This window comes from Apteryx mantelli, chromosome 1 (assembly GCF_036417845.1).
Source record: "Apteryx mantelli isolate bAptMan1 chromosome 1, bAptMan1.hap1, whole genome shotgun sequence".
Lineage (NCBI taxonomy): Eukaryota > Metazoa > Chordata > Aves > Apterygiformes > Apterygidae > Apteryx > Apteryx mantelli.
The window spans coordinates 114118396-114139380 of record NC_089978.1 but is presented as its reverse complement, the minus strand read 5'-3'; the positions used below and the strand labels follow the sequence as shown (position 1 = coordinate 114139380).

Here is a 20985-nt window from a genome sequence, read left to right as displayed (position 1 = left end):
CAATTAGCCTATCCTTAAGGGTTGGCAGGCAAGCTATAATTTCAAGAACCCTAACATGTTTTGTAACCAGTTGCCTGTCTCCTAATACCAAAACCTAGAGAACAGGAAGGCTGGCAAATATATTACAAGGACAGATGTCACAAGGGCTTTAAACTAAGGCAGTAAAACTTTATTGGGCAAGGACTCCAGTCAAAGGCAGGTAGAACTTCCCAGATAGCAATGGCTTTTTTTTTTTTTTTATTAAGTGATTATTGAGTATATATCTCTAACTGACCTTGTCTTCATTGCCATTTAGTAGTTAACATAGTGAGTGAAAAGCACTGGTTAGATGATGCAGTCCAGGGAGGCTCCAGTTTTCTCAGGCTACAAAATACTAGATTTTTCTTTGCTCATTTTCCTTTCAAAATAGTAAGTGTTTCCATTTTTTAAAAGAGAAATCACCCCCAAAAAACAAAGATTTCAAGTTTATAAGAATTGCCATCTTGTCAATGAGATAATAAGGGAAAAATCTGAGAGAGGAAAGTTGCTTTGGAAATTTTTGCAAACCAGACTGCACTGGAATTTCCTGGTAAGGGAAGTCAACAGTCCAGCCATTGCTACACCAAATATTTCTTCCTTTCAGACAAATGGCAATTAAAGAGCGTGTGCATGGCCTTATGAAGAAAAACTGTTGACAATGTTAATAACACGGACTTCTGAGTGAAATATTACGTAAATGAACATTGATCTAATGACATCTAATACTTTGCCTCCTTAAGCTGGAGACATCATTAGTGATTATTTGCATTTTAGAATACTTAAAACCTAGAACTAACATGATAGTAGATAATTTTTCTTTATATTATCTCCTAGACCAATTTCAAAAATCATTAAACAGCAATATCTCCATTCCTATCTTTTTGAATCAATGATGGGGGGATAATGTTGATGGAGCAATGTATTTGGATACAGGTATCTGTTGGTAGTTTCAAGCTTCTAAAGCAATATATAGACACTTTTTTTTGCACATACTCTCAGGGGTGTGCAAATGATTTTTTTAAATCGTTGAAAGAACTGTAACCATCTCTTTCCTAGCTGTACAAGAGCTGTATGAAGAAACATAAAGAGATTTATGCAAAACCAGCCCTTTTTCATTAAAATCAGAGCTGAAGGAACTGTATGGAAAGTCAGATTTCCTTTGGTAGATTTCAAGCTACATCGTTGATCAGTTGGATTTAAAGCAAAAATAAAAACTGAAAAACCCTCTGAACCTTTCAGTTATAAATTCTGGTGATTAAAAGTGGCAAGTCAAGCTGGTTTCAAAGTAAAAAAATATTTTCAACAATTTACTTTTTTGTCTCATTACATTATGTGACTTCTATTCTTCTTACCCTTGTATGTTTATGCAGACGTCAACCTGTGAGTCCTCCACCCCCTCCAAGGCCTATCTCTCCGCCACATACCTACGGATATATCTCTGGCCCGTTGGTCTCTGATATGGATACCGATGCACCAGAGGAGGAAGAAGATGAAGCAGATATAGAGGTTGCCAAGATGCAGAACAGAAGACTCCTTTTGCGTGGCCTTGAGCAGACACCTGCCTCAAGTGTTGGGGATTTGGAGAGCTCTGTAACAGGGTCCATGATCAATGGCTGGGGTTCAGCCTCTGAAGAAGACAACATCTCAAGTGGACGGTCCAGTGTTAGCTCTTCAGATGGATCATTTTTTACTGATGCAGATTTTGCACAGGCTGTTGCAGCAGCCGCAGAATACGCTGGCCTTAAAGTAGCCAGACGTCAAATGCAGGATGCTGCAGGAGGTGAGTTCATCCTATGTTTGAGAGGAGAGGAAAAAATATCGCCATTATGACATGTATTTATCCACAACTTCTTCCTGAATTCCTTTAGTAATTTAATAATAAATCACACAATGATGTTCTTACAACATTTAGAAATTTAGCACATGCAAAAAATATCGTAGATTAGCATATCATAGATTAGCATTCTTGCAATAAATCGTACAGCAAAGGGGTCAGTTTATGCTAGGAGAACAGTCAGAAAAGGAGTTTTGGTAGAACAGTTCAAATAAATTGCTGCACTACCTTGTTTGACATAAGTAGTTCCTAATTATTTGCTCTTATTGATTATTGCCAAACCTCAGCCCTCCTGGTGGATTTCCACTGAATGAGTCTAGCACAGTCTTGCCTAGCTGTGCATTGCTTGCAAATCAGCGGAGCAAAGTTTGGAAACCAGTATTTCATAGAAAACTGCTTAATCAGAGATAGTGGTGTTGCTAAATATGGGACAGTTTGTTCTGATAAATATTTCTTGCAAGTGATTTAAATATCCTTTTTTCCACAAACTCATTGCTTTGATGACCTTTTTAAAAAAATCCTGCTATGATTTAGCCTCAGTTGCTTCTTGTGGCAATGAATTGTGGTAAAATGAACTTACACATAGTTTAGAAAATTTGCCATCTTCATTTTAACTAAATATTCCCATATTCTTTTAGAAAGATGAACAAATTTCTGTTCAGATTTCTTCTAATAGGGAATTTTTTTTGTTGTTAAAAAGGGCATTAGAGAATTCTATCCCTTTCCCAATATAAGGCTCCCAGTATTTTCAGTCACTCTTCTTGAGGGATTTAATCCCTCTGTATTGAAATGTGCAAGGAAATATTAAACCTTCAGACATTTATTTCCCCAGAATTTGGAGGAAAAATGTTAATGCAGTTGTTTTCCGTTATATATTTCATTATTATCTTTTGGAGAATGCTGTTCAAGCTCTTACTGCTTTATTATTGAGATGAACTGGGTTTGTGCTGGCTTCCTAATTTAACACCTGCCATTAGAGATGGGTTAGATTATAGATTATGAATATGCAGCAAAAAAATATGTGTATATTTCTGACTTCTTTTTTCTCCTAAATCACCACTGGAGATATGAAATACTATATTTGAAATATTTAATGTTTTACAACATATTGGTTATTAGTAATCCTGAATGTATACAGGTAGCCAGTAACCTGAGTAGGCCTGATAATTACCAGGTGGATATTGTTATATTTCAGCTAATAAATAGGAATACCACTGTATGGAAGGCTAGCTTCAAGCAGATCCATGAATATTTTGTCAATCCTGTAAAACTGCCAAACCTAGAGAAGAGGAACTCAGTTATAACTGTGTCCACACTGACTCTACAGATTTGCAGAATTCCTCTCTCATTTTTGATATCCTCTCTGAGTTAACAGCCCTTTGTTTCATTTCAGCACAGCTGTTCATCATGAAGAATGAGAGGGGAGGTAATTTAGTAATTTTGGATGAAATCCTGGCCCATTGAAGTAAGAAGTGGCAAAACTCCCATTCATACCCATGGGGCCAGGATTTTACCCATTTTTATATATATATATATGTGTGTGTGTGTGTGTGAGCACGCGTGTGCATATATGCACACACACACATACACATAAATATGCATGTGTGTATATATATATAAATTTATATATTTAGAAAAGGTTTCTTTTTACATCTTGTTGCTATTGCAGGTAAATAATTTTACAATAGTCTAGTTCATGCTGTGGAGTGATTTCTGTGTATTGATCTTGCTTGTACCTGACTACACATCCTACAAATGCAGCACTTTTTGTCTGCAAATAAGATGTGCTAAAATGCCAGTCATATATCCCAGATGCATTCTTAGTAATTGACTCAAAGCAGGGCTGGGGGCCTCTGTGACTAAGGCCTGCTCATGACCCACTCTGCTCTTTGTGTGGGTCAGCCTGCGTACCGTCCAAGCTAGGGGAGATGAAACCCATTTTGAAAGTGAAACATTTTGTTGCTTATGGAAGTCTGCTGGGCTGGAAGCCTATCTGTGCTTGACTGGTGACAGAGTTTGGGTTCCTGGAGCAAGAGCTAGGAGCTACAAACCAGCTGGATAATTTCTGTGAAACTAAGCCAGCCTGCCTATTAATAGGATAGCAAATGTTTCACTTTAGTTATGTCTTGCTCTAAAACTGATCACAGTAAGAATGTGAATTGTATTAGTGTTTTAACAGTATAATTTTAAGTTCCAGAAAGCTAGATAGTTCTGACGTAAAAGAAGAGAAAGAATAAAATGTCTGATTTTGGATGAAAAAAATAATAACAATTATTCTGCAACAATTTTCAGGCCGAAGACATTTTCATGCATCACACTGTCCTAGACCCACCAGCCCTGTGTCTACTGACAGCAACATGAGTGCTGTTGTAATACAGAAGGTCCGACCTGCCAAAAAGCAAAAACACCAGCCAGGACATCTGCGCAGAGAAGTCTACACAGATGGTGAGTCCACTGAAATGGGTGAAAACATCAGTGAACCTTTCTAAATATGCATTCAGTGTGTGTGTGTGAAATTTTTCCACAAAGATAACATTATGTTTCAAAATTCGGTGATTTGTGTTTCCTGTTGCTAAACACACTGAACAGATTAATCATTTTAAATGCCGTAGTTCCTTAATGCTGTACATTGATGCTTCCACTCCACAGCTCTGCACCTGTTTTCTGTAGTGTCCTAATCGGCTAATTACTGTCATTATTTAAACACCCAGATAGCATAAATAGTACAGTCGTTGAGAATAATGTGTGGTTAGGATTAAAAATCACTGAAATGACTAAATATTAAATCCTTCAGAATGTGTTTTTTTTCTTACTGAAACAATGTACCTTTCAAATGGGGGGCAACATAAATCAATGAATTTTAATCCTAACCAGAGTATTGTTGCAAACAGTTACTTTGTGAACCAAAAAGCAAAATCTAATCATCTTCTCTCGTGCCTTCACACATAATATCAACTCTTGCTGAAAAGCTAGTGCTTGTATTCTCTTGGGAGTATAGAAGGATAATGCAAACATTGTGATGTTGTCTAGAGAGAGCCTTTAATGAAAATGCCTCAGGTGGCGCAGCTTTTATTAAACCACTACCTTCCAGTTTTATAAAACAACCCAAGGGCTTTGTTGGAAATTCATGTAAGTTAAATTCTCGAAGACTTAACCCATCTTGTCAAGTTTGCTAAATTTGCTGACAGGGGGAAGGGAGAAAAAGGCATCATTCCCCACCTCCTGGTTCTCAGCAACAACAATCTGATTAGGACTTTCATTACCAGTCAGAAATTTTTCAAAGAGGGGCATCATTTGCCATTATCATATGAAAGCCTAATATTATAGATCCTTATCCGGGGTTACAAGAAGGGAGTTCTGAGCCACTTTTCCCTGTGATTCCTGCCACTTGACGAAAAAAATTTAATACAAAGCTCACAGCGTGATGAGCAGAAGTAATTTAGCAATGAGTGGTTGTCCGTGCTATTATCTGTACTTTATTCTGAGTATTTTCTCTCACTAGCATCTATCTGATATTAGACTGCATTAAATACTGGCATGACACAGTGCACCTGGGCCTCTTGGCTTATGCTCAGGCCCCTTCTGTCAGTGAAACTGAGCTGTCGGAATATTATCTGATTATGAGAGGTTATTAAAGTGGTTTTGTGCATATTTGCTTCTGTGAAAGGACAACACAAGGTGTAAATCCCAAAACTGTACCAGAAATGTTACATTTATGAGACCCTTGTAATGGCATTTTGCAAGACTTTATGGACATTTTATCAGCTTTTTTTAATCTTGAAGAAAATGGTCTTAACTGAATAATTGGCTGAGCATCAAAGCCTGGTATGAACACAGGAGCTAGGACATCAGAAATAAAAATCTGGACAGGAGTTTTATGTGGCCATTTTCTTCCCTCTAACACAGGAATAAATAAGAGGTGGACCTACAGTTGATGACAGGTTTTTGTGAAAATAATTATATCAAGTTAAATCATAGAGCACTGTGGTTAGATATTGCAACAGATTTGACAATCATGATCAATATTTGTTTTGTGTTGTATAGCACCTGCTTACTTCAGCATATTTTTAATTAGATATGAATTTCTGCTAACCCGTGTGTTATAATTAATGTGCAATACAGTGTGGTCATTCACAGAACAGCAAATTATGGCTTTAATTTGTGCAGAACTAATAAAACCCAGTTCAAAGGTTGTAGGGTGGGGGGGGGTGGCCTTGGGGTTTTTTTGTTTTTTGTTTTTTTTACCCTGGTCTATTTACATAACCTTATTTGGAACCTTACTGAAAATTATAACCATTCACTTTAATAGGTACAACTAAAGACTGTCCCTTTAGAATTAGCTATGAAATAGTGTCTACTAATTGTTTTCCTTAAGTGGAAAAAAGTGATATGAAGACATGAATGAAACATTTGAGTACAATTGACTTTTCCCAGGTACCTCTTGGGTTTTTCTATTGTCTTGATGTCACACGGTAATTTATTTCTTTTATAAAGGCACGCCTAATACGAAGAAAACTCTTTTTTTCTCTGTAGTGAGTGAACATGCACATTTTGTAGAGGAGGAAAGCAGATATTCTGAATTTAAGCATTTATTGATGAATAGAACCATTAAATAAATATTACAAAGATAAAAGTACATTACTTCATTACCTTCTCAGCCTTTTAAGGGAATTTGCTTTCACAAATAAAGGAAATTACTGGAATAAATGTTTTCCCAAATTACTTGAGTAAATATTTGCCAGCAATTTTATGAAATACCTGTGTCATGAAGAATTTACAGAATTGGCTGACAGAAAAGATATATGAATAAATTCAGTCATTGCATGAATGGCTGCGAATGCCAAGAGCATTGTTAGCCTTGTATGTATGTCCTATAAAATTCTGTCTTTGTTTACTTTATACAGGAAGGTTTGTTAAAAGGGACTGGTATTTCTAAAAGTGTGTTTGTTTCTAATGTAGCAGTAAAAGGCCTGCCACTATCCCTTTTTAAATAAAGAAAGGTGCTCTCTGGTTTATTCTGCACTGTACACGTGGTAGAAATTCTGTATTCTTCACTAACCTTGGTTGAAATCAGTTTCTACTCTATGTGAAACAGAATTTCAGCTCCAGTGTTTTGTTCCTTGACAGTCATCCAGGCAGTGAAATGTTCTCCATATTTGTTGCTAAAAATCTTTGCCTAGTAGGTGGTAAGGATTAAAATGTATGAATTTTTAATTGCTCTTCATCTAGCCTTTTAGAGAGTTAAATACTAAGGGTGCATTATAAGAACCTACTAACAGATGTATGCTCCTTCTCAACCTTGCCTGACCTACTTACATACTTGATTTAAGAAATCAAATTTTAAAAGAATATTTTTCTGTCTTTTGTAAAATTATGTATTTGAAAACCTCTTCTGAATTTGTTGTCTTGAATTTATTTATAAGTAATTACAAGCCCTCAGAATTGTAAGCATTTAAGTAAACAGGATAAAAGTCCTTTATAGTTGCTTGTATTCTGTAGGTCTTTCAATAGATACTATACCAATGATGCCAATTTGCAGGAGACTAAATCCTGATTCTTTTTTAGCTCTCTGAGTGACAATAGGAAAAAATAATAATATTTTGACAACTATCTGGTTGAGCCTGCAACAATTATTTGGCTATGTTATCACTGACTTCTATAGGATGTTAGGGCAGCTGCATTTCTCATAGGAGGCAAATGTTAATGAACATTTGCCAAATATTTACACAAATTTCCATTCTGAAATTTAAGCCAGTATGGATACCAACATCATTTGTACTCTTGTCTCCCTCTTCCTGCGTAGTACAAAAAAAATCTACTCTGCACGTATTTCAATAAGGTAAAAAAAAATCTGTAGGAATACATTTGCTACCTCTACCAAAAATAAGCTTATTATTGAATGATAAGAATATTTGGATATCTGATCTCTTTGCAGTCTTTACTTCTGATTCTGTTGTGAAATATCTGCAGATGTTCATTTTGTTACTGAGGGAGTTTTGTAGAGTGAAAATTGTTTTGATAAAAATGTTGTGTAAATGTGCATGTGGGCAAAAAGAAAAAAAAAAAAGAGCCCCTGCCTTTACGCATCATATTGGGTTTCTCTGTATCTATTCACCTAATTCTTGTGTACAGTTTGAGCCATGTTTCTTGAAAGATAAAGCATAAAAATAACTTTAGTACATGAGTAATATCAGATAAGTTTATTACACATCTAGAAGTCTTAAATGATGTTATAGTTTTACTGAGTTGGCAACAATCCTGAGTTTTGCATGCATGCATAAATATGCAGTAGAGAAAATTTGACTCTCTATCTTCACAAATATTGTATCAAATCTATAACTGTCTACTGTTTTCTTCAGGATATGACTGTAGAAATCTTCAGCATGATAGAGCTTAAAAAAGAGAGATATCTAATAAGGCCCACTTACTTCATTTGTCACTACTTATGATTCATCTTTTTTGTACCAATTTGTGGTTTCTCCACAGCAGTGTAAAACTAGCTTAGTAGATTATTTTCCCCACTGATGTTTTGTTTATCTCGTGATTCCTTTATATGTTCTCATTCAGAATCTTATTGACAATTATGATCCCTCCTTTCAAAAGACATGTATGGAAGGTTTCCCTTGTAGACCATGTTATAAAATGGCATGCATTAATTGTTTTAGTTAAATGGGAAGCAGTACAACAGCAATACAGAGACATAAATGAAACGTGAGCACAGCTGACCTTTACCAAATACTTCTGAGTTCTTTATATTGGTTTGATGTTGCTCTGTGAATTATTTTTTATTTCTTGCAGTGGAAGCTTCCATTTTCCTTTTAATAACAAGTGTGCCAGTTTGTACGAGAGCAGACAGATTGAATCTGGATTTTCTCTGTGATCTGAGCTGTTAAAATAAATACCACAGGGGTGTAATAGTGTTGACCTCTGAAAGTTTCTTTTTTTCTCTGTAAAGGATTCTTCTCAGCAAGGAGTACTGTGTTATAATGAAGATTTTTATAGTTTCCCTGCAGGTTGTGCCAAAGCTCTCGAAAAAGAATATCACTTTTCTTTAGTTATTAGTGTACCATAGAGCTATTGCCATTTTATGAAACTTTTTATATCAATGCATTTTCCTTTACATAGTCAAGACTTAATACCACTTTGTTCCTTGTCCTCTGTGGCTGGATAAGATTCTTCTATAGAATAGCTGATTCCAAGCTATATTTTGTAGGCTACCGGAAAGATTCTTGTCCCTTGCCTTAAGTACCCAACCAGTCATTGCCGTACCAAAACTGTTGGAGACTGGCTCCCAGGGTGACCAAAAATGCTGGTGTTAAGTGCCTAGACTCCCTTTACACCAGTGGGCTCCACAGAAGGGCAAATCAGTGCTCTGATAACTTAATAGAAATAGTCACCAGGGAACGACAGACACAAGATATTGCCTGAACAACTGTGGTTCCAGAAGCCCAAACTTCTTGAGTTAGATATTCTGAGTTTGAGTATCTCTATCCACTTCTGATTCAATGTGTCCTTTTCTAAGAACAGACATTTTGTGAGGAAGATGTTTTCCTGGTGAAGGAAAATATCTTTTGAATCTCCTTAGGCTAGGTCAAAGAATCCAGTCAGGGCTTTCTAAATCTTGAGCAGTTTCTATAATCACTGAAAGCATTCTGCAAAAGGTGGGAACCATCACCAACTCCAGATATGTTTTTGAAGAAAAATGATTGTGTTTGATATGCTTTGAGCTGGACCTAGTACTGCCTGATGTGCTGGGGCTTCTTGGAACATATCAAAGGCTATGCTGGGGTCTTAGGCAGAGTTCACATGATTTCTTAGCTAACTGTTGAATTGTAACCGGATATATGTAAAAAGTGTTACTTCTTCAGACCAACATGTTTTGGAGCAGATATTGACACTTAAGCTTACACAGCTAGAGGGCCTTGTGATCCAAATGTCCAAACTGGTAGGCACATACTGAATTTAAGCATCTCCTGGGCTGGGCAGCACAGGTGAGGTGTTTTGGTTTTCTCTTAGGTGACTAGAGCCCACATAGGGCCTTTTTTAGATGCACAGAAGAGGGATCTGAATGCTGCTCTGATTTTGGAATTACAGATTTTCATTGTTAAGGTTGTATGTGTCTCTTGAGGATATGACTGAGGGTACCTCAGTAAACTTCCTTTAAAGAGATAAAGATAGTGAATCAATGCTTCATGATGGATTCTGTGCTTTTTTACCAAAATCTATTGTAATTCTCACCTTATTGAATAAGAAGTTGCCTCTCCACCCTATAAAGAAGACTTTATTTTACATTTATTGTTCCCTCAGGCAAACAAGTCTGATCCACTGCCCACAGATCTACCTTTGTTCTTACTTTCCAGTCTAATAATTCTCAGCCACTTAGTATATCTAGGCGTCTAGTTCATTTAATCATTTCAGCTAATTTACAGTGTGCTTTTTCAAGTTTTGGAAATGACGATGCTTTTTCTTAAAAGACATCTGAAAACGGTGAGGGTTAAGTACATACCTAGAATTATGTGTTGGTATTCCCTTGTTTACTTCTAGCTACTTTCTGAAACTCTTGTTCTGCAAACTGCCAGAGTTTGAAAAACAAAAAAAACCCATGGAACTTACAATGGATCCCCAATTTGTAGTTAGCCAAGAGGGATGGAAGGAAAGAAGTTTCTGTATTTCTTGTAAAATGGGCTTGGTCTCTCCTTCAAGGCAAGGGACTCTTCATTAAAACAATAGTAGGGTTTTTTTACCAAGACATGGTGGAGCTGATGCAGCAAGAACGATGTTTCCTGTCTCATTTACCTGAAATATGTCCAAACTTAGGAAATGAGCCCTGATTCATCTTTCTGTCTCATCATCCCAGGCCAATTGACAACTGATACAGTTTCTAGACTAATTTAAAACAGGCCAAGGCCAATTCCAAGTTATGTCACCAGTTTAACATGGAGCATGGTGCCGAGTGAGCTTGCACAGAGCACTGAGTTCTGCATGGCTACACTTTTCAGCATGGCTAGATCATCTCATTTGTGCTTTGTGTCACAGGAAAACCTCTCAAAAATTTCTGACACCTGCCATATCCCACTATTTATGTACATGTTAGTTCCTGGTTTTTCCTTATGTAGGAATACTACCTTTATTCCTGGGCCAGTTTAGTTGGTTTTCAGTTCAAATGTTCTCCTCTTGAATAGACTGTGAATTAGCTGAGCATAGAGTACAGTTGTTTAAAAAACACAGCTGCTCCAAGATTTTGGGGGGAAGTAGTAAGAATGAATTCACACTATTACAAAATGCTGAAGTTACATTTTTCAATTAACAGTGCTGTTCCTTCTTTTTTTTTGAGCAATCTCACTTGAGAGTATAGCCTCATAAATGTCTTTCACATCTCACATTTTTTCACTTGTTTTTCTCTTATATGCAAGTGATTTGTTCCTATAGCTTTGTTGTGAACCAATTTTGCATTGCAGTTTCCTCGTTTGGACTTTTCAGTTTTTTTCTTCACATTTTATATTCCACAGAGCACTATTGGACCCTGATGAATGGTTTACATATTCTAGTTTTAAAAGTCTTAATACAGGAATAGAAGAATGTAACTAAGTAAAGAACATGTTTAAAATACTGGTTTAAAATACAGACAATTTTAGAACCCTTGAACTGTGTTGCAATATGGCAGCAAAAGCTACATTAGGGAGGCAAAAGTCTAAAATTTTTTGTGTCTTTTTTTCTTTCTTTGTTCCTCCCATGAGCATGTTACTTCTTTGATTGAATATGTTTTTAATAACTCATGACGTACTCACGGATGGATTTAAAGGATGGTGCTGATATTTTAAAACATGCCCGCTAATTCTGAATGTCTGCATGAGTGTGTTAGATTAAATGGTTCCTTATTAGTTTGAAAGAAGAATCCAGTAATTAATACAGTTCGGCCTTGGGTATATCAGCAGTGTGGCTGATGTACATTCTTACACCCCAGCCAATTTGCTTTAGAACTCAGTATGCTGAAGACCTTGAACATCTGTAGCAAAAGCTGCTGTGCTGTTGGATGGGCTTAACAACAATGATAAATATCAGCAAAGACAATAACTGAAATATTAATATCTAAGTGCCTAAAGATTATTACAGATTTTTTATAATGATTTTTAAGAAAATATTGTGATTTGAAAAGGCAGTGATTGGTCTTTAGCTTGCATTTTTAAAGCTTGAGGTTCGGGAAAACACCCATCAGCAGCTGTAACAGTAACAGGATACTTTTTAAGGTGGGGAGAGACAGGCAGGGGGCAGGCTGAAATTAAATAGGGCACCTGTTTCCTCAATGGCAGTCAAATATTATTTCATGATGTTATTAGTGTATGATGTCATTTTAATTATTATTCTTTTTCTAACTTTTTTAGACTTGCCACCTCCTCCTGTGCCACCTCCAGCTATAAAATCACCAACCGCCCAGTCCAAATCGCAGCTGGAGGTGCGGCCTGTCATGTTGCCAAAACTTGCTTCTATAGAACCGAGGACAGACAGATCGGCAGAAAGAAAAGGAGCAAGCTACAAGGGGAGGGAAGGGGTGGATGGGAGACAGCATTCGGATGTGCGGACAAATTCAGGAGAGCGGAGAGAATCACAGGAACAGCAAAATGACGGGAAACTGCGAGGAAATAAAGCACCAAAACGAGAAGGCACACCAGCAAAAACTCATCTTCTTCAAGGTTATTTTGCATGTTCTGGGTTAAATAAAGTATTGAACGTTGATCATAGGGAAGAGGTCATCTCCTTCCAGGTCACACACACTGCTGGTGTGAGTGAAGTTGGATCTGCTGAGTTGTGACCATTTATCTGAAATTACACAGTGCTAATACAGGTCACATTGCTGATTCTCATTAGGGCAAAATGGAAACAAAAGCTTATGGAAAACATAGATTCGCTTTCTCTATCTTACATTCCTTATGCACCTATCATGTATGAAAGCTAATTTCGAAGAAGCTAGAAAGGAAATACTCTTCAAGAGCCATAAGGAGTGTTGTCCTTGTCCTTACCATAGATTTATAATTAATTATATCTAATCTTATCTAATTACAATGTAATTTATAAGTGAACTAACTGAAATGCTGTAAGTCGGATATTTAATTTTTCTACCAAAGAATTGGAGCTCAACCCATTTTTATCTAATATTTGTAAAGAAGAAAAGTGCCAGAGTGATACCTGGTCCTGGGTAAAAGTGAGAAAGCTACAGTAGTGATGCTTTGGTTATAAAGAGTAGCTAACGTGGTATAATATGACTCATGCCCGATCAACATAATCCCTTTTTTATGGCTGTTGGTAAGATTATTGATAAGTGGAACATGATTAATGGAATTTGCCTAGTGTTCACTAAAGCTTTTAACAAAGATTCATATAAATGCACGGTCCTTTCTCAGTCAAGGTATCCAAAGTCCAAATCAGGAGAGTTTGAGTAGTAAGTTGGTTAAATGGGCACATAAGTAAAAGGTTGTTCTTGGTTTCAGTGGTTTACCATAGAGAAAAGTTATTGGAAGGTTACCTTAAAAGATCGTGCTGATATTTTAAAACATGCCCACTAATTTTGAATGTCGGCATGATTAAAACTCCGTTTGAAAAATACAGGGTCTAATACTTAGATGCAATGAGCTCCTTATTCTGGTAGATATCATGCATGTATTGTCATTTCCTCCTGCTCAGTCATATTGAAAATGTATTGCAAAGGGATTTTTTCTTCATTTTCCCATAGAACATAGAGTAAGGATCATAAATTAGGTTGAAGTGGACATTATTCACGAACTAGTTTTTCTGTGGTGAATGTTACAATGTGAATATTATATATTTTCTCAAGAAAGCTTCTGTAATTTTATTATGGAAACAGTCTTATTTCCCATTCCTGTCAGACATCTCTTTAAACCCACTGAGGACCATAAAAAATAAAACAAATGAACAGTATGCAGAAATTTTAGGATCACAGTATCTCAGAACTTGTAAGCATAACAATGTATGTATTTCATTATACAGAGGACATCCTGCCATATTCTAGACCAACATTTCCGACATCAAATAATCCTAGAGATCCCAGCTCTTCCAGCTCTATGTCATCAAGAGGATCAGGAGGTAGACAGAGAGCAGATCAAGCAAACATAGCCCGGAGGAATGTTGCAGAAATGCAAGTACTGGGAGTGTGTGAACAAGGAGAAGAAGAAGAAGAAGAGCTGGAGGTAACTGCAGTTGCACTACTAGAGATAAATAGAGTAAGGCCATTTTCTGTTCTTAGAGAGATGCCAAGAAAAAACAGTTTGGAACCAGAAATATTTCTCTGTGGAAAATTAGTAAATTTATCTGTCCATTATCATTATGCCCAATCTAAGAAAAGAAACTTTAAGAATGTATCAAAAACATAAAAATGAAGTAAGATGTGATACAGTATAACTATCTCCATACTAAAAGTTATGGAACAGAACTTGCAGAAATAAAATATTAAAAGGTGGACTTTCCATTATCCAGATTCTTTCAAATGTGAAAATAAAGAGGTAGAATTTCTAAGAACACCCTGACACTTCTCTTTCACATTTTTTTGAAAGTATATAGTTCTAGATTATATTAGATATTGAAAGACATGTAATTTTTTTTCCTTTTTCTTATTTTGCCTCCTTCTGGTATTAATTTAACTTAAATCCTCATTCTGGAAGGGGTGCCCAGCAGGCAGCCGTGTTGTTGAACATACTTAGAAAAAGTAATTCTTCTGTAAAGTTAACAAATCTCTAAAAAGTACGTGAAACAAACTTTAATAATATCCAACATGTAGCTATTGATTTTTATTTTTTTACAGGAAACAGAAAGCTGAAGACAACATGAGAAGTACTGTAACAGGCTTTTAAAATCTAATCAGAAAAAAATATCACTTAAGATGCCTCAAGTCTGATGATATTTGATGCCAGAAATAATCTTCAGTGCAATCAGAGTGTACAATTTTTCCTTTTTTCTTTCTGCCATCAGAATGCTAGTTTTTATTTTACTATTTCTTTGTAAACCCTCCTTATTAGGAACAGCCCTTGCCTCTTCCATAACGCTAAGTGCATCACCTTTGCTGCCCAAGAAGGCAGGTAAGCTGCTCTTTGTGGTGCTTAAGCCAGCTGCTGCTTCAAGATTAGAACAGGAGGAGATTGCAAAAGCTGGAATCCCTACATTTCGCCCCTAAAAAGCAGTACACAGTACACTGCTCATACACTAATGAGACGGTCAATAATGTTACATACAGCATTGGGTAAAAAGTTGCATAAAGTGAACATCATGCAGAGCGCTCTTATTATAGCGATTTTCCTGTAGTCTGCAGTTAGTGCAAATGGTATCTTGCAGTTTCAATACAGACTGTATTTTGTTTTTTTGCCAGTCTCTTGCTAACCTTTTGCAGAAGCAACAGTTTTACAGATGCAACTAAAATCAATTTGGGGTGAGGTGACTCTTATTGTAAATATGTACTCATTTTAAATCCCCTGTGGTACTTTAATTTGTATTTCCATTTTCATCATTACGTACATTCTTATTAAAAATGTCCTTTGGGATAGGCAGGAAGCAAGCTGATATAAACGCTGTTTGCCTAATCATGGCATGAGGAAGTTTATCTGAAACTTGTTATAATTTTCAGCCTCAATAATGCCTATAAAAATAAGCAAGGAAATAAATGGACATTTTTAATAATTATTGAATAATATCATTAACTGTTACTGGCCCAAATCTCAGACCTCTACTTGTCTCAATTCACCTTAAAGAAGAAGTGCCACTTAAAGAAGTTTTGTTTGGTCTTGGGGGTTATTTTTTTTGTAATGCACTGCTTATCTTTTTTTTTTTTTTTTTTTGGTTTTAAAAGCACAATCACTAAACTTTGTTTGTAAACCATTGTAACTATTAACCTTTTTTGTCTTATTGAAAATGTTAAGCATTTGTTTGGGATATTTTTCATCTTTTTGTTAATTCTGTGTGTTTGTATTTGGAGTATTTGAATGATGACAGATGGTAAAGTAACAAACCTAAATGTGGGCCATAATCAGAACACTTCTCACTTTTCCTGGGCTTACAGAAAATTCTCAGTTTTGCTGTGGCCTCTCTCAACATTGGATTTTCATTAAAGCTGAAATAGAGGCATTAGTTGCATTGAATTTGCCAAATGATGTCCTCTGTCTGTAGATTTTATGATCTTTTTTGTAATTATAAAATTTCTTTGTCATTGGTGCTAATGGAAAATTGTGTGTTTGTTTATGGACAGCTATCAGGACTAGCCCCAATGGAAAAAAAAAAAAAGAAGAAAAAAAAGTGTTTTGGTGTTTACCGAAGACTGAAATTTTTCATTTAGCTAATTTTTAAAGAACGGTTACATAGAAAGGGTGTGCAGTACTAAAGGAACAATCCATGTGATTAATGTTTTCATTATGTTCATGTAAGAAACCTCATATTTTAGCCATAATTTTGCATACTGAAGATCCAATAATCAGAAAAGTAATTTTTGTCACATTATTTATTAAAAATGTTCTCAAATACGTTATTTTTCTTGTGTAGTTTCTTGTGTTCCCTGAAATTTATTTTTGGGGCTAATTCTGATTTTACTTTTGATTACCTTAAAAATCTGACTTCTGGGTGCTTCGTGAGCTGTGATAACTAAAACTTCTCTTTGACTGCTAATTTCCAGAGGGAGCTGATGAAGAAAATCTGTACCAACAATAGCCTTCACCTCCTAGGTGAGACACTTTTGTTAAAAAGGAAATAAGATTCAAATAGTTAAAGGGAAGGAATATTATGAGTCTTACGAGCCTGCGCAAATACAAGGTTTCTAAGTACCTGCTGTTGCCTCCTCCACTCTAGCCATTTTGGGGTCTTCTGCAGAATTCTGCTGTGGATTCATGACTGAATAGGTAACGATCCCTTTTCCTTTCCTGTGTTTTTGTAACCCTTTGCTCTTACTGAACCCTCCATTCCTGCCCTTCCTTACCCTCCTGGCTTCATCCCAGTTAAAAAAAAAAAAAAGCAAATAGTAACAGCAAATGCTTAAGCAAATGGTGTAACAAAAAAACCCCAGTCTTTTATTCAACAGAACCTTTTTGTTCCTTGTCTTTTTGACTGTCATACTTCTTGTTTCCCAAGATCTTAAAACAGAATTTGGAGCCAGAGCCTAAGATGCTGCAGAGTATTGATACAGCACCGAGTGTCTCGCCACAGAAGATTGCTAGAACCTTGGCAACTTTAATCAGGCCTATGTCTCAAATATAATTTCTTCTGTAATTGTGGCTTTGAAGCAGGTATTAAGATAGTAGAATAAATTCAATGTGTTATCTTTAAATGTTGCTTAAGGGGGTTTTTGTCTTCAGTCCTAATGCCTGAGTTCAGACTAGCTGTCAACGTAATCCAGGCAAGGGCCGATAGACCAGACCATGCCACAGGAGACTTCCATCTGGCCTGCCACCTTGCCATCGGACAAGGTAGGAATGGCTTGTTTGATGAGCACAGACCGCTTCAATAGCTGATTGTCTCTCCAGATACTGGGAATGGCCTCATGGTTTGGCCAGAGTGTGGGAAAAGAGGTGGAACTTGAGGCATGTTCCCTGAGAGGTCTGCAGCTCGTCACAAAACCAGAAGCTGCTGCCTAAGGTGTCATGGTGAATCGCAAAACAGATCTAATTACAGCTGTAGAGTATAGACCTCTGTAAGGTATATTTGTCCAGAGACACTGGTGCTACATGCCTGAAATAACTGGTACTCACTTCATTCTTTACTGGCATGGTGAAATGCTGGAAAACGAGTATCAGATCCCCAGCTGATGTAAATCTACATAGCTTCACTGCAAGTCAGACCCCAGCTAAAGTTCTGACCTCAAGTAATGGTAAGTGTGAAATCTTACCCAATGAATTTTTTTATTAGCAATTATTATAAATTAGTTTGGTGTTCCCTCAGAACGTTTCTGGGTTGTTTTGTGATTACATCCCGACATGATTAACAATATCTTAAAATGAGTAAATGAAAAGACTGTATGTCATAGAATTCTTTTGTCCACACTGGTTCCTCAGTACATTATGGTCTTACTAAAAATACGGTAATGAAGATAAAAAATGCAGCAGTTTAGTCTTAAAATTGTAGGTCCTGTTAATCAGTTTTGATATATACTTGATTTGGTCTTCAGCATTCAGAGGTAGTAAAACCAGTCATCTTTTCATTGCTACTTTACATAAAAAAAATTATTCAGTGATTGGGAAGTCAACATAATAGAAGAAAATAGTCATCGGAGTTTTTAATTGTGCTGTATGTCTCCAAGTTAATGCCTACAGAGACCAAATATTGTGCTAGAAAAGTCCTTTAACATTTGTGTGCTGAATTAATATAATGGATGAAAAGTTTGATTTTTTTTTTTATGCTGTGCTCTGTGAAATCCTATATTGGGAACTATTAAATTTTACTTTATTCAGAGTAAAATCATATTTCAGTAGCATAGTGTGAAAAATGTCTAAAAATCAGAACTATAATGCCTTGCTACATGTTTTAGCATTATATTTCAATTTATTTTCCAAGGAGTACTTGTTTTTAAGCGTAAATGACAAAGTGGTTTTATATTAGGGTAATGCAAATATAAAATGTTATAATCTGTATTTGCAAAAATTATATAGAACAAGGTTAGCTGAAACTGAAAATTAAACCTAAATAACATAATTTCCTTTAACTCCTAAAAATATTTTTGGATTGTCTGCCACCTTACTTCCTATGCTTCAGAACCAACAATTTGTTAAAATAGCTACCTAGTTAATTTATTGTTAAAGTAGATGCTTTACACAAAGAGTTGGACATTTTCTACTTTAGTATCCCATAACTTCCTTGAATAAGCTTAAGGAAGAAAGAATTTTCCTGTGAAAAAGGTAGGATCTGCCTAAAATAGCATGTATTCTGCAATATGCTTTTCTCAAAATCTAACCTTCAGCCTCTTTATTCCCAGCTACTGAGAGATGCTTTTACCATCAGCCACAGAACCATCTTTTAAAAGGCAAAAATATTTTATTGTTTAAGTGAACCTTTCAAATTAATGGAAGTAGATTCTTGAAAGTGGAGAAAATGTACATTGTTTTTGCTTATGATAAAGGGTTGCAGATGAAAACTCTTTGTTTGCAAATGGAAATCCTAATGGTTATGTATAAGAGAAGCATTATTTGTTTAGTGTGTGCACATGAAGATATTGGTATCTGCAAATGCAGCTTTACATGTGTATACACTTTTGTATTTGCTGAGATGAAGGTCAGGAGCTGAGAGTCTGTTCCAGAGTCTCAGCTGAAAGGTGAATATGCTTATTGGTGTTTGAAGTTTACAAATATAACCCATGCATGAGTAACTGCCAGTGTTGCCATGGACGTCATCCTCACCGCATATATCCTTGAGTATCTTTGTTTTGTATTGAACTAAGTGAAATTTTCAGAATTAAAATCACAAGGTGAATATTTAAAATGGATAACAACTGTGGACCTCAGTATGAACTGTTTACTCAGGTTTGACTTTTTACATTTTCTTCATTATATTATGATGAGTTTTTCCTTGTCTATATAAATGCATTCTTCACAAAAGCCAGTGCGCTATTATACTGTCTGTGACAGTGAAATGTGAATCGTGGATCTCAGAAACTGACAAAGATTTGAGATGACACCGTACAAATGAGGATCCCTTTCATGATATTGAGGATGGAAAAAAATTCCATGCTATTCAGAAAGAGGAAAAGGAATTGGTGAACTAGAATCCAGTCTCTATGAAACCCTTATAGCAGGATGACTTGCTGGAGAAGGGGAATAAAAGGTGTAGAGAGAGAAAAGAACTCAAGGAATTAAGGAATCCACATCTCATTGAACTTAATGGCAAAAATTCTGTTCACTGTCGTTGAAAAGACTTGGGAGTGAATTACCTCCTTATAAACTGGAAAACAATAGCCATCACAGTGCGATAAACACTGGAAGAAGAGTGAAATCCTTGCTGCATGCTTGTTTTGTTCTATCTCCCTGTTAAATATACATTAAATGGGCTCATTTTCAGCTGCCGGAAGAGGAAAGTGGGGTTTTAATTCACCATGGCATTCAGCATCCTTGTCACATGAGATAATGAGGATAGAACCTACTCAGCTCTAGTCTCTCTATCTGGCATAAAGTGGAGCCAATTGCTTTTCAGATTTTTTGGAGCATGACAATCAAAGCCATGATGATAAAAATTGTGTTTATTGAATTTTTTTCAGGTCTAAGATATTTTTAGCAAGACCAACCTCAGGAAATGTAGAATAAATCTACTTAGTATCGACTTTTCTTCTGTGGCTTCCCATCAGTCTTAATGCATAGGTATGGTTCAAAGTCAGCAGCAAGGGATAATAGCAAAGAGGCCCTTATGGGCTTCGATGCATAGAAGGACAAAAGCAAGACAAAGAAAAAAAAGCGAACTCTTTCAGCAAATGGTAACTAATGGGGTATTCCAAAAACATTTAAATAGCATGAAAATAATGGCCAAAAACCTTTATATCTGCAATGTTAATTATAATTAAATCAAAGATTCCCTTATATTCCTAAACCTGACGGTTGCAAAAGAAATTGTAGTCGCTGAGTACAGAGCAATGCAGAGTTGCCCATACTTACTAAATGCCTGAAAAAAATGGAGCTGAGATGTAGGTCCTGTCCCAATCACCTCAATAGTGTGCCAGGTGTGTACCATACTGATCACCCACCTCGCTAATAATAATGAAAATGGAAACAGAATATTTATTTCCACAGCCATCATTGACAGATGCAAAGACAGATGCTACAAAGGTGGCAGCATTTGATGGTTCATACAACCTAAAATTCAGACACCAAAGCCACTGCAATGCTGAAGGCTTTAACCATTTCTTGGGTACCAGCACCTGAAATGATTTTACAGGTTGTATAACTTAATGCAAGATGATAATGAAGTCCAGTCATAAAGGAAACAGAATCTGTTAGACAGATGTGAACAATACTGAGTGCCAAATGACTTTATGTGTATATCCTCTCTGTTTCTTGAGCTGACCTCTGTTGTAGGGGTCCACCTGGGAGGCACATAGGTATTATTATGCTGCTGCTACTGGATGTTGAATGCTCCAGAAGGACTGTACCATCAGCAGCTTTATG

At 36.2% G+C, this 20985-nt stretch overlaps 1 protein-coding gene across 1 annotated transcript in view; it reads left to right on the top strand.

Annotated features, from left to right (window-relative positions):
- Positions 1 to 16376, top strand: part of ROBO1 (roundabout guidance receptor 1) — a 744575-nt gene extending 728199 nt beyond the window's left edge. The window contains exons 28-32 of the mRNA XM_013948595.2: positions 1389 to 1798; positions 4145 to 4297; positions 12235 to 12543; positions 13856 to 14055; positions 14667 to 16376. Coding sequence (XP_013804049.2) covers positions 1389 to 1798; positions 4145 to 4297; positions 12235 to 12543; positions 13856 to 14055; positions 14667 to 14681 — 1087 coding nt within the window. The 3' untranslated portion in view covers positions 14682 to 16376. The remainder of the gene's footprint in view (positions 1 to 1388; positions 1799 to 4144; positions 4298 to 12234; positions 12544 to 13855; positions 14056 to 14666) is intronic.
- The last annotated feature ends 4609 nt before the right edge of the window (positions 16377 to 20985 follow it).